Source organism: Phoenix dactylifera, chromosome 5 (genome assembly GCF_051530095.1).
Source record: "Phoenix dactylifera cultivar Ajwa chromosome 5, Ajwa_hap1_PhDact_Kaust_v1.1, whole genome shotgun sequence".
Lineage (NCBI taxonomy): Eukaryota > Viridiplantae > Streptophyta > Magnoliopsida > Arecales > Arecaceae > Phoenix > Phoenix dactylifera.
In genome coordinates, this window is record NC_143194.1 from 34,299,147 (window position 1) to 34,313,337 (window position 14,191).

Here is a 14,191-nt window from a genome sequence, read left to right on the forward strand (position 1 = left end):
CGCGGGACCACAGCGGGAGCCCGCCTTTTCTCCAATATGAGCGACGTGGCGACTATCTCACCATGCATCTCTGCCGTGCAAAACGTGCACCGGTTTCACATTCGTTTCGTTCACCTCTTCCCGGTTTCCTCTTACCAGTCGTCCAAACAACAATGCCATGAGCAGCGAGACTCCTGGGATCCGCTTGTACTTGCGGACCGCCAGTTCTCGGCTTTTGATTGGACGTCATAGGATTCAAACCCACTCGCTCAATCTGCCATGCTTGTGGGGTGTTCCATCACTGCAGGACCAATCCTGCAATCAAAAACATGTTTATCGACTTGGTCAGCTAAACAGGAATTTATTATCTGCCTGTACGTCTTATGCCCCCCACCCTATGAACCAGGTAGCTGTACCTCCACTTCAAGTCTACGTACGAAATACATGTAACATACCTGACATCTGACGAGCGAATTTTCAATAATGGCAACTCCGGTAAGATTTTATACTTCAACCGGGCGCTGTTGTCTCATGCAAACCGGACAATCCCTTATCAACGCAAATGCAGGGAAGAAATTCGATAAGCAAGATGCAACCCCCCACCATCATGCAACGGAACAAACAGCTCAGATTTTCCATGGGGTTAGAACTAGCGACACCCGAAAATCTATTTCCAGCTTCGCAGAGCACTCCTGCCGAGCGACAACATTTACGCGAACCATCAAAGCTTCAAGAGTGTCCAACTTAGACTACTAGATACTAACATACCATCAGAAAGAACAAGAAAGAACAAAGCGAAGACTCGGCCTACATCTGCTTCTAACACAAAGTCGAAACCCGCCACCACTTTCTGGCCCTTTGCTGAACACTCAGCATCAGCATCTCCTTACAATCATTTTTAATCCCAACAATCAGGCAATATACAAGGCTGCAATATTGGTAGGATTAAGACATGAACCACTTAATAAACCAGCAGCTCACTAGTTCAGCATCCATCATTTTCCGTTCAAACCCTGAAGGCCTCCGTGCTTCTGATCGCAATTCATCAAAAAGTGTCCTGCCTAGTTACCGTCTCACGTCCCACCTGGAAGCGGGAAAGTGAGACCATATTGTCGCCTCGCATGCTCGGGCACCAGCTTGTTGATGAGCTCTGGCGAAGCACATGCTGCCTGCAAACGGAAAAAAAAAAAAAAGAAGCAGCAGCAAATGCATCAAATTATGAATATCACATCCACATGATAGGTTTCAATATTGCTGTCTAAAGAGCATGGTAGCCCAGAAATTGGTTTCCCACATCCAGATAAGTTTCAGGGGAAACTGAATCCAGAAACAGATTCAATGCATGGGAGAGGCTTCAAGGAATGACTCCAAAGAGTCTCTTTGAAAACATGGATTTTTGGTCCTTGGGAACTAAAATTGGGACTTTTAGAGGGGATGTATTAAATGAGAACTAGATCTCCTATGGGCAGTGGATGAGGAGTTAAATTAGTTTCATTAATGTACTTGATATAATAACCCTCCTATGAATTTCTTAATATATACAGGAAGTAAAAAATAGCAAATACTAAACAAGAGGGGTTTCTACATATTAAATGGACCTTATGAAGATCAGTCCCTAAAATCTTTCATATATGCGTATTAATTTCTCTCTTTTCTGTTACATTTTAATCAGTGAAATCTTGTAACTTAATACTTGTGTCCACCTGGTTACCTAGATAATAACGGAATTCTCCTAACAGTGTCAAGTTCATATTTTTCTCGACTTTGTTGCCTTTCACCCTTGCACTTTACCAACCCTTGAGCCATGCCCCTCCATCATTGGTCCCTAGCCAAGCCTCGAGTAAGAGAAGGGTGAAACGAGCAATGAGAGGGAGTCCTGAGCTTTATTAAGCGAAGAGCATTTTTTGTCCTTCTGCAACCATGGTTAACCTTAAGTAGGGTTTAGACAATGAAAACTAGCAGAAGGACCAGTTTGCACAAATAGAAAACTTTACAAGGACTTTTATATAAATATGAAAAGATCGGAATTGGTTATTCAAATATGGAAAAGCTCAGGGACTAATTTGCAGAAAAAACATGTTAAGTTTCCGGTTAGTGTTAAATCATCCATGCATGACAAACTAATGGGAATACAACAAAACTAGTTCTTCCTAGAAAACTAACAGATATTTTCCATGTAAATAACCTTTAAATATTTTTTTTGCTTGTTTTAGGAAAATCTTTCTCGCTTCCCGAATTAGGTGGTTCTCTTCACCATTTGTTTCCTGATGCTCTGTTAATGCTTCCCGCATTAGCTTACCCCTTATGGCAATTATGTTACGAACTCTGAACATCCATAGTATAAGCAGATGCTTTCAAGAACTGAAATTAGCTAGGTTGCAGTTCCCTGTAGCTCCCAAACAGCAATGAAAGAACATGACATCCAGGACTGCATGACCATGCATATTAAACATCAAGTTCTGTTCCAATGCAATTGGGTTACTAAAGTTTACACAGGCATGCTTTGTTCCTCACAAATACCACAAGGGAAAATGCTTCATAAATGTAACCAGTTTGATAAAAAAATCAGATGCAATTGCCCATCTGTTAAGCCAGGATACATCATCCTGACAATAGCTAGCGTAAAAATATCTCACCACTTGCATGGAACTTGGATATGTTTATCATTATCTAAGCCTACTCTAACGTTTTGTAAATAAGTTTTCTAAGGTTTTAAAAGTCCACAAATATATCATATCTAATTTTCCATGCAGATGCTGGAGTTTAAACATCACAGAGAGCATCAGATGATGGTAATGGATGCTTCATGTGGTAAAAAAACATGCTTCTGATGAGATAATCAGAAGCATCCAATTGTCTAGTCAGACTAGCGAAGAATTGCAACTGTACAAACATCTTGTATTAATTTTAATTAATAAGATAAGAAATAGACCCAACGACTCTTTTACCACCTAACTTGTCAGAATACAAGCACTTAACTAATGAAAGTAAAGCTGGAGTTATTTCAAACAGGTATAGTGACTTCTATTTTGTTAAACATATACAAGTTGCAGCAGTTCTCCAGGACTAAATTACATGCATGTAAGAATGATTCCTGCCTGTTGATAAGAGATTCTTTGAGAAGATCATGTATGGCAGTTATACAATTCATCTACAAAGTTAAATAATTGATTTCTAGCAGATACATATTGGACTCCTTATTGGTACTTTATTTTATTCTAACATTAAAACTTTAAGGATTAATAAAAAACATGACATCACAGATAAAAGAATTTACTAAAGAATTAGTTGATGGGATTCAAAAGGAGATGAAGAAAGGAGATAAAAGAATGGACTGGTGAGGCTGCCTGCAACAGGCAAGACAAGATGCACTGCAGGTGAGATGAGCTGCATGTGGCAGTAAGTTCGAGGCTGTAAAGAAGGCCACAAGGTGGATTAAATGATCCAACATTGGAGGTCCTGCCTATCACGCTGGCTACTAATGTCCATTTTATATGGTGGAACACAAGTTTAAGACCATACAACAGAAATGTGCTGCTAATTAGCATTTTTCAAAGCTATTTGTGGTGATATTCTTCCTGATGGCATATTATGTCATAAAAAGAAAGCTCGATTAATCTCACCCTACAGTCGACTGAACTTTAGTCAACCTAATAGATAAGTGGCATGCACATTATTAATTCAAGTAGAACATCAGTTTAATAAACAAATTATGTACCCAGAAAGTTCGGTTGTACTGATCTTATAAAACATTGGACCTTAGCTAACTTGGTAAATATGGAGCAAAGACATTTAACTAAATTTGTTTCAGATTCTTGATGGTCCATGCAAATTTTAGCAAGAAATATAAGCCAGTGATATTGAATGAAGGACATCAATATAGAGACCGATTAACTTCCAAAAAAGAGAAACTATATTTCTTTAAGAACATAAAATTACTAATGAAATTGATGACAAGAAAGAGCTGAAATATCATCAGCTAGCTTGCCTACTGCACAAGGAGCATGTGTACTACACTGTTGACTATCCGTATGAGAAAGAAATGAAAAGAACAAATACTCAGATATACTGGCTCAAGAAATGATTGCATTCAGAAAGCACGGTAAGAAAGATGTCTCTGAATAGTATTTCCACATTTTGCACAATTTAGCCACACAAGGAGCAGAAGATTAACATAGTATATCAAACTCGGATTTCTCAAGCATGTGCAAAGCAGTAATATTATAGTCCTGTTTAAGGACAACCAAATCATTTTGGAATTTGAAGGAGTTTGAAAACTTACTTCTTGTTTGAAGTTGAAGAGATGAGGAAAAGGGCGACCATTTGGCAACCGTGCATTGGGCTCTCGTAGCTCATCAAAAAAAGGATGGGCACAAGCTTCAAGCTGCAACAAAAATAATTTGACATTGCACACATAAGAAATTCAGAAATTAATTTTCCTGGATCAGTTCACATAATTATGCATGTAATTTTTTTAGAAAATAAATATAGTCCAATAGAGACAGAAAACAGCACTCCTACCTGTGGTAACAACCAGATAAATCCACCTAAATCCACCAGTCAATAGTTTGACTTGGGGGAGAAGTGGTCACTCTAAAGTGCCCATGATTAAAAATAGGACCTATGAAAGTTGATTGTATTCAAACAATTAAAATTATTAAGTCCTGGGTTCAGATGACCACTCAACCTTGTCCATCAATAGAAAATCGGCTTGTGGCATTGATGAGATTTCTGGTCCAAACATTATCATATTGAACAGACACAAGTTGTTAAGCTACAATCTGTTGGTGCTTCAAATTAATCATGTTATCTGTAGCTTTTAAGTCTAAAAAAGTAATAAACCTCATATTTGTTTTTTTCCCCATTTCAATGATCAGCGAAAAAAATCACAAACTGGCAAGGAAGAATAGAACTTGCAACAAAGCAAAAATGGTACTAGATTAACAGGCATCAAAAATACTTATGGCAAATGTGTGAGAGTGGTTTGAAAAGCAAGCTGCATTTATCAAATAGAAAAGAATAGTTGATATCAACACGATAACTGCTAATTGACAAATACAAGTTATTGACAGAGAATTATCTAGAGGTCCACAAATAAAGTCACTGCATGCAAATTTTGAAAATATATAACAAGGAAGTGGAGAGAATGAAGTATTCTGATTTAAAAATGTACGATGGAATAACAGAAGATGACTCCTTAGCACAACTTAAGAGTATCTAGATTTCATTGCAGTTAAAATTATAAGATGCACAACCCAAGGGAGAACTCACTGCAGTGCAACGAAGGCTTGGTGAATATTGAAGAAGACGGGATGCAAGATCTATAGCTTCTGGAGGCATTCGCTTGTGGAAAACCTGATGAATAAAACTCAACATAACTCATAGGCACAAATACCAGAAATAATGCACATGCTAGTAAATTAGGTGAGTGCAAAATGGCAGCGAGAGTTCTGAAAAAACAAATGCTAACTAATCTCAGTTTCCACTTAGTAGCTACTGCATAGGAGGGCATAAGGATAAGCTCTTCCCAAAGATCAATAAATCAGTTAACGAGCAGGCCACAGTCTGCAATGACTTAACTGCTTATTATGGGGCTGGTGAGCTTCCTTCTCAATAGCTGCCTTCCCTTCTTTATCTAAAGTAATAACAACTTCTCTGCTAATTATACTATGTTGCAATGGTTCGCGATGGCTGATGTCTGACTTTTGAAGAGGGGGAAAGATAAGTACCTTTTTTGTTTCATTTTAACTGTGCAACAACCGTATTAGCTGCACTATCGTAGTGCAACCTGGGCCAAGTTGACCAAAAGCAAACCCAAGTTTTTGGTAGGGGCTCTACCCAAATCATGTTTAGGTTGTGCTGGAGTCAAGAGCTTACCCAAATGAAACTCAAGCGGACTAAACAACTAAACAACTGAATCATGTACAAGATAACCATTAAACAAATTTACCCTAATCCATAAACATAACGATTAAACCATGTTCCACCTACTAGGTGCATGCTGTCTGAATCCTCATTTCCCCATTGTTCACCTCTAAGGCTAAGATGCTAACCTCAATGAAACCAACCATAATCAAAACTCGAAATGACAAAGCGCAACCCTTTAACAAAGACCAATACAATCCCAAATCCTAGTTGATCTAAAATGGTGGCAATGCATATATTAATGGCACAGTATATACTTGTAGTAATATATGCAACTATGTATGCCAGAATTAGTGCACCTTGCTATTAAATTTGATCTAAGGTGTAATCTTGTTATCAGATAATTCATAGTTGTATGCTACTCAAGTCTCCAACAAAAATGATTCTCCACTGCAATCTAACTTGGCCCATTTCAAACTATTTTTGTCCTTGTTGATAGCCGTGTATAGTGGCACTTGGATTAGGCAAGATTGTTAATAAGCTGGACTCGAGTCAGACGACCCTAATCCCAAGCCTTCACCGAAGCGTATAAACACTTTGGATCAGGCTTGATCTGAATAATAACATCAAGGCTGGAGCCTAAACCTAGCCCAATTTAAAGTACACTTGCCAGATATTCTAAAACTCAAGTTCAAATCATTTACCATCACAACAGCATTTTAAGGAAATTGGCAAAAGTCTGCTGAAAAAGAAACGCTTCCTGCATAATTGTGTACAAGAGAGGTAAATATGGATAAGCAAAAGTCATGCATAAAGGAGACGACCAAGATTTAGGTCGGATTTAGTGATTTTGAGAGGTTGCAAAAGAATTAGGGCCTTTTATCTCACCAAATAGGCAGGCCAAATTATATTTTACAAACTTAAAGTATCTGCGAATGCATGAGTGCATCTGCAGGCTATATACAATAAACGATTTCAGTTTAGACAGGTTTGAGCAATGTCAACTGATACCTGTTACAGATCAATTTCAAGCTTAAAAACCAGAGCTCGACATGTCTTGGGCTGAGACAGGCCAATCATCCCAACCAGGATTATGCGGTCATGTTAGGTAAGATTGGTTTTTTGATACTTAACTAGTTAGACAAGACCTGACTGACCCAAATTGCACCTTCCTACAATGTGAAGCAAAGCTTTTGTAGAGTCATCACCTTGAAGCTAATATAACACTCAGTCTCTAAATCATCTTACTGATGGATTGGCTGCATCAAATACCAATACTTCAACATAAGCAATAATCTTATCAACCAGCTAAGCTATAAATCCAAGCTTCAACAGATATAATATATATATTTATATAATCAACAATGCAGACAGTTGGGTACCTAGCAAGCCACAAAGTAGACCACAACAATACTTGCTGGAATGCATTTTGTGAAGGATAAAAAACTTGTTTTAAGAATTAGTCAAAGAGGTCCAAGACATCTGCATGTTGCAAAGGGACGTGGGCAATATCTTAGAGTACCAGCTAACAGCAATTATTTCTTGGATTTCAAGCACCGCACAAGAGTTTGAGAAGCATTAAATAGGACATGAAGAAGTGAGCAATCAATGTAGCACTCCAAGGTTATGGAAAGATATCCAGGAAACAGGCCTTAGCGTTCAAAACAAGTGAGTTGTTGGTAGCCTAAAAGCATTATAATCTTGTAAGGTAAGACAATCAAGAAGGGGTAAAAATCAAAAAAAAAAAAAAATGAAATGGTGCTAAAGAATGTATGTGAAGTCTACCTTGTGCCAAGGATGAGCTTTTATCTGAGGAAATCTAAATTCTGTATAGTTAGGATTCATGCATCGAATTTCTTCTCGAGTCGGAGTACCAAGAACCTGAAAGAAAACACCTCATACATAATCAAACCCTGCTACAGAAACAAGAATTTTTTAACAGATGAGGACTTATTTTATACCTTGATTATCTCAACAAGCTGATCAACAGCACTTTCTCCAGGAAATAATGGCTAATGAAATTGTAAAGAAAAGGAATAAGTAAATGATTAATGCTTTTTTATGTGGCTGAAAGGATATTACTATGACAGAAGACTTATAAAGTGAATAAGGAAATGAAAGAGCAAATACTCACCTGGCCAAGAAGCAACTCAGCAAGTACACATCCTGCTGACCATATATCAATTGATGTTGAATATTCTGTTGCACCAAATATAAGCTCTGGAGCACGGTAATAGCGAGAGCAAATGTATGATATGTTTGCTTCACCCTTAACCTGATGTGAAAAATAGAGATGTAAGAAGCAACCATATAAAATAGGTACTCCAAGCAAAGGTCGAGATCATAAAGATCTAGGAGGCGTGAGGCATGCCACTTATCAAACTATATCCAAAAGAAATATTTTCACTACCTGTATCTGAAAACAAACTATGGTGGATAGATAAACAAAATATTTTCCAGGAAAGATCAAAAATTGCATCTTGATATGTATATTTAACAAAAGAACACTCATTTAGTTACCATAACAGAATAAAATTATTAGGATATAAGGTAAGATAAGCTAACTATATCTCTTTCAATATGTCATATGCATGAGATGGAACATATTCTAGAATGACCACTCAAAAGAGAACCACCACAGCATGCTTGAGCCCAACTGGATATGGACCACACTGATTGTTCCTTGCTCAGCTGACATGGAGAATTTCAACATGAGGACATATTGAGAATACCAACATGCAAGTTTTACACCCAAACCACGTCAGTACTGAAGTTCTAATAGGATCTTATGCTCTGATCACGTATTATCCTGGCTTATTGTATATTCAAGCATGCAAGGAAGGAAAAAAATCTTCAACCATATCCCTTCCTGTTATGATTCTCACATGATCTAAGGACCTCAATACCTTACAAAGTTTCATAAACTTATTTCCACTCTATTTGTCCTCGATATACCATCAATATTTATAACCTACTAACCATGTGTTCCGAAAAAACAAAAGCAAAATAAAAGGTACAAGTTTTCTATCTAACTTAGCACCCTTTCTGCAAAATACACATTTGGCAGGCTAGTAAAAATATCCTGTAATTACATCTGATTAAGAAGTGGATACCTTCTTTGATGCTTGCTTGATTCATGTGATCACTATCAACTAACCCAAATGAGAATGGAAGATGGCTATCAGCCTAAATGAATCATCAAGCCCTCCAATGACTACAAAGCAGTCACCTACATGAAATAGTTCACTTCCAACTGACAAGCATGCTATGGATAAACTGATTAAAATTGATTGGCTATCTAGGAAAAAAATGAATTGACCACTAAATCAACAAGGTGTTTCATTTCCATCTACAAAGTTTGCTAAATTTGTAATGCAAGACCAGGACTACTCATGCTTATAGACTTCATTAGTGTTCACTGCTCAGAATCAAAAAACTCATTTCTACTCAAGCTGCGTTCGAAGACACAAGTACTAAATCAAAAAATTTCATGCGATAAAGATTATTATGTGGTTTTCTCATGTCCCGAATGAACACATCCATCTGAAATTACACAAGCAACTAGTCTTTGTCATTCTTCAATTTGACACTTGCTGATGTATATTTATACATGTGCTTCTGGTTATCCTTAAAAAACTGTTTACTTCGGTTGCTCCATATAATATAAAATAATAATCATCTGAATATACATTGTATTTGTCCTTTGACATAATATATTTCAGGCATCCTCTTCATCCTTGTATCAATCTAACGTCAGCAAGGCAAGTGTCCATATCCATATATTTTTGGGAAGAAGAATTGGTTAATACCAAACATATCACCACAAAAGCATTGATATGCCACTGTGCTTGTTGACCAAAAGGTCGGGAACATCAGATGGTGCCTTAGTTCTCCAACCCAATAACCAAAAAGCTAATACGTATAAGGGAAAATCTGTCAAGAAGGAAACATTCAATTAAACAACTGTTGTGGATACAGGTTCTCTCTTGGTAAAGATAAATCCAAAGAATATGCTCGTTGAGGAATTATCAGAGGAAAGCTTTCACTTTATAGGAAAACATCAAAAGACCAAAACATAGTGCAGAATTCAAAATAAATTATGACACGATAATTATCAACAGATTTGAATGCAACATATATTGTGAAAATATCACATAAGTCTTTAGATACAAAATGAGTTGGATGATTTACATGAAATCACAGTAATTTTCATATGCATCCATGATACACCACCAGATGTGAAGATACATCAGACAGGCTAGAGTGAGAATCCATGCATGCCAGAAATCTATAGTGATTTAAACCTGTTTCAGGTAAAAACCTGGTTCCGTGCAAGGAATTACATTTTCTCATATTTTTCTATAAGGCTAGCAAATAAGTACTTTAGAGGTGCCACAGCAAAAGCTACATATATATGTCATGACATTCATTAAATCTAAAATTGTACACATACATGACCTATCTCATTTAAAAATGTTGAAATTCAGAACTAGTAACTTACCAGAATTTTGGCACTTCCAAAGTCACAAAGCTTGACTTGATGAGTAAGAGGATCGACCTACATGATGCCCATTGACAATAAGAGAAGAATCAAATAACTAGGATATGCAATCTTGGTACCGGGCATTATACCAATACGATAGCAGTTTAGTATGGTACAGACAGTATTGTATGGTACACACCCTGTATCAAGACAGCTCCCTACCCCTCTTTTTCTCTTTTTTATCATGGCACCACCCGAAACCAAGCGGTACGTGCCAGTACGATATGGCAAGCACCTTAATTTCAAGCAATACCGAGTAGTATGGGATGGTTCCACTTGGTTCAAACCGGTTCAACTCATATACACAACCGAAGCTGCTTAGTATTATACCAGTACCTTACCAATATGGCACAGCATGGTTGGTATGGGTCAATACGGTAAACCTTGCAAATAACCATTCTCCAAAAATACTAACAAGTTTACCCATTTATATATGCATAACAAGCATACCAGGATATTCTGTGGCTTCACATCTCTATGACAAACTCCTGGAACAGCATGAATGTATGCTAACCCTCTAAATACCTGCATCAAAATGTCAAAGTAATCAATTCAGGCCAATTTCCATTGTACACCTAAAGGAAATAAAAGAAATGAAAGATACCTGATACATATAAAGTTTCACATAGATAAGCGGCATCCTCTGCTTTACATTGCTGTAATGCTTCAGGACACGGAATACAGTTTCAGGGACATATTCCATGACCAGGTTGAGAAACAGTTCATCTCTGTTAGTGGTGGAGAAGAAACAGTGCTTCAGAGAAATCACATTTGGATGATCCATCGAACGCATCAGTTGTAGCTCACGGTTTTTGTATCGCCTGTCCTGCAAGACCTTTTTTATAGCAACAGTCTCCCCAGTTTCCAAGCATTTAGCCTGCATGGGAGTAACCAACATAAAAACCAATTACTAAACCTCTGACGTAGATAAAATTAGACACACAAAACTTATAATTATACCTGAAAGACAATTCCAAATGACCCAGTACCCACAACACGCTCTGCCATGTAACTAATGGTCTGAAAGACATGAGAAACAGAGCCCAAGTTAAAAATGACATTATTTTGTGGCTCACCTAATTTTAGGTTATACAGTAATTTCATGAAATCTTACCCGTTTGGCTTCGCCATTCTTGCCTCCAATGGTAGTAGAGATAATGTGACCAGTTACTGGACCATTCCCCTCAACAACAGACGCTTCCTGGTGACATTTTCACTCAAAAGTATAGAAACAGAACGGCAGGGAAATATGAATCAAGAAGAAAGACGTTAAGTACTCAAAGAAATCAGAACCAGCGGAAATCAAGATCAATATACCAACCATTGGAAATAATGACTTTCCAAAGATCCTAAGGAAGCGCTCAAGGAGAGGAAGAAACGGCAGTAGAACTGAAAGAAATGCTACCACGAAAAGGAAGAAAACGCAAAAGAGAACGCAAACAGCCCATAAACTCCCACGAAAGCAACAAACACCTCAAAACTTGCGCATCGCAACCATGGAACCCGTTAGCAGTAGAGATCGTTTAAAGAGAATAAGGCGTAACCATCCAGCAATGTGTAAAAGATTGAACCGCAAGCAACAAGAAAATTTTATGATGACGCAAAGAACCAGATGTCCAAGGAACGGTAATCCGGAAAATACAAAGAAAAAGACAAAACTAGAGTTCAGGTAAAGCATCCAACCTAAACACTACAATGTGTCGAGGATCCCATGGCGACCGACGCTTCGAAAACTCTAGATAACGACCACGGGTGGGGATCTAAGAAACTTAGCAAAATCGGAAGAGAAGCACATTTAGGGGGGGCAAAAAATCAAAGCTAGCTCAGCGTTAACACAGGATCGTCATGGGAGAATAAACTTGGTTTTGCCAAAACTGGAAAGAGAACTCAGTAGCCCAATCAAAGGAATTTAGAAAAGCATAAAAAGAAAATACAAAATACTCGGATCTATTAGCCGATTCAATCAAGAAGCCAGAACAAGAATCTTAAAACTACAGAATAAATCGGGGAAAACAAATGCCGCAGGATCTTTAAAAAAAGGGAAAAAAGAAACATATTTCAAGAATCGAAAAGAAAGAGACTAAGTAGTTTGCAAGCCGCGTTGATCTCCCTCCAAAGACCAAGAAGAGCGGTCAAAGGATCAAAAACAGAAAAACCTCCGCCGATCGATCGGAGGAAGAGATACTACAACGAATCCAAACCGCGGAAACGCCAGAATCCGGCCGCAAGCCGCCGGGAAAGCTACAGAGTTCGCCGGAAAATACCTTGTCTTCGGCCATCTCCGGCCGGCGAGGACCGGTTCTCGTCGCCTCTGGCTCGGGGGGATGATGAGGCCCCAGCGGCAGCGAACCCATGTGGAACAGCACCACCCTTTCTCCCGCAGTCCCATTCCCAAAATATCCACAATCTTAACCATTAAACTTTGTTAATTACCAAATTAACGATACAAGCCCCACCATTTAATTTTTTTGAACTTTTTAATTCAAGCTCCTCTGCGCCGGAGAGATGGAAATAACCGCCTCGACGTTTGGGGATACTACGGGGCTGCCCCTGGAGGGGCGCGGTGGCAAACGTGGCAGGCGAAAGGGATATTCCCAGAATGCCCCTGGAGCTGGCGGTCTCCGACAAGGAGCCTGACGAATAAAAAAAAAAAGGGCCCCGCCTCGACCAGATCACATGGGGAAGGGTGGACTTGCCCGCCCTCTCATGCATCCCACCTGCACCACGACCGTTATTTTTAGCTTGACCACCGGGGTATTTTCGGAACGGCTCGTCCCAAAATGGCCCCAAACTTTCCCCCCTCCATGATGGCCCGGAAAACGACCAAAATAGCCCTTTATAAAATGATTAGGGGGCTCGACAGGGCCACTTTTGGCCCGTGACATAGTTCGGGGCGGCAGGGTCGGCTTCGAATGGTGATTTGGAGGGCGGGAATCCGGGGGTATTTTGGGATTCCGGGAACGGCCCGATCTTGGGGCATTGTGGTAATTGAGAAGGAGTCAAGACTCGAGAGGGGCAGAGCAGTCAAACACGCGGATCGAAGCGAGGGGCGGGAGGTACGTTTTCTTTTCTCTCGTCACGGAATTCTCCGGTTTTTCCGGCAGAAATCAATGCTATGCTGTGTGGGATTGCGGGGCCCGCAAAAAGGGTGCAAGGTGGGGCCCGTGGCTGGAGGGAGCCTGGCGGTACCGTAGACTTGGATCTTTTTCGCATTCAAAAAACTTGAAGGGTTGATCCGCTGTTTCGTGCCGAACAACGATTTGTTTGCTGTTTGGAAGGGAGGCGCTCCAATCATAGAGGAACGTGATCGAACAGCAACACGTCTTTGCATTTTGTATGGTGTTGTGTACAGCCTACTGCGTACATCTGTACCGCGGCTGGTTCTCAAAATGTCCGGGTGAGGTAGGGCAAATAAGCCAAAGCAAAAGCTACATGCTCCGAAGCCGAGCCAGTTACCATTACCAAACTACTTCGCCATACGAGCCGGCATGAGGGGACTTGGCTTGATCCATGGGAAGTCGGTGCGACCATGAGAAGAGGCTGTTGGTGCCAAAATTCTGACCGACTATAAAAATTTAAAAAATATTGATGGAGGAAATACTGGATACTCTGATCTCGAGCTAAATTGATCTATTTGTCATCAGACGTAAACCAAGGCAAACGACTTCGGATCGGCGAATGATTTCGACTCCGACCGAGAAGTCGCTAACCGTAGAGAACAATCAATATGTGTCAACAAAGACTGACAGCCTCAACAACCGACAATTATGGCAATCCGCAGTCACGGTGGCTTCACATTCTGCA

At 39.3% G+C, this 14,191-nt stretch overlaps 1 protein-coding gene across 1 annotated transcript; it reads right to left on the reverse strand.

The window, feature by feature from the left end:
- Positions 1 to 715: 715 nt before the first annotated feature.
- On the reverse strand, positions 716 to 12,881 carry LOC103707356 (shaggy-related protein kinase eta-like). The gene is made up of 12 exons (XM_008791804.6): positions 12,652 to 12,881; positions 11,502 to 11,588; positions 11,348 to 11,407; positions 10,992 to 11,264; positions 10,838 to 10,912; positions 10,346 to 10,402; positions 7,979 to 8,119; positions 7,806 to 7,856; positions 7,630 to 7,725; positions 5,251 to 5,334; positions 4,262 to 4,363; positions 716 to 1,148 (listed from the first exon to the last, which is right to left on the reverse strand). The coding sequence occupies exons 1-12, from the start codon at positions 12,739 to 12,741 to the stop codon at positions 1,053 to 1,055; spliced, it is 1,212 nt and encodes a 403-aa protein (XP_008790026.1). The 5' UTR covers positions 12,742 to 12,881; the 3' UTR covers positions 716 to 1,052.
- Between the last annotated feature and the right edge of the window lie 1,310 nt (positions 12,882 to 14,191).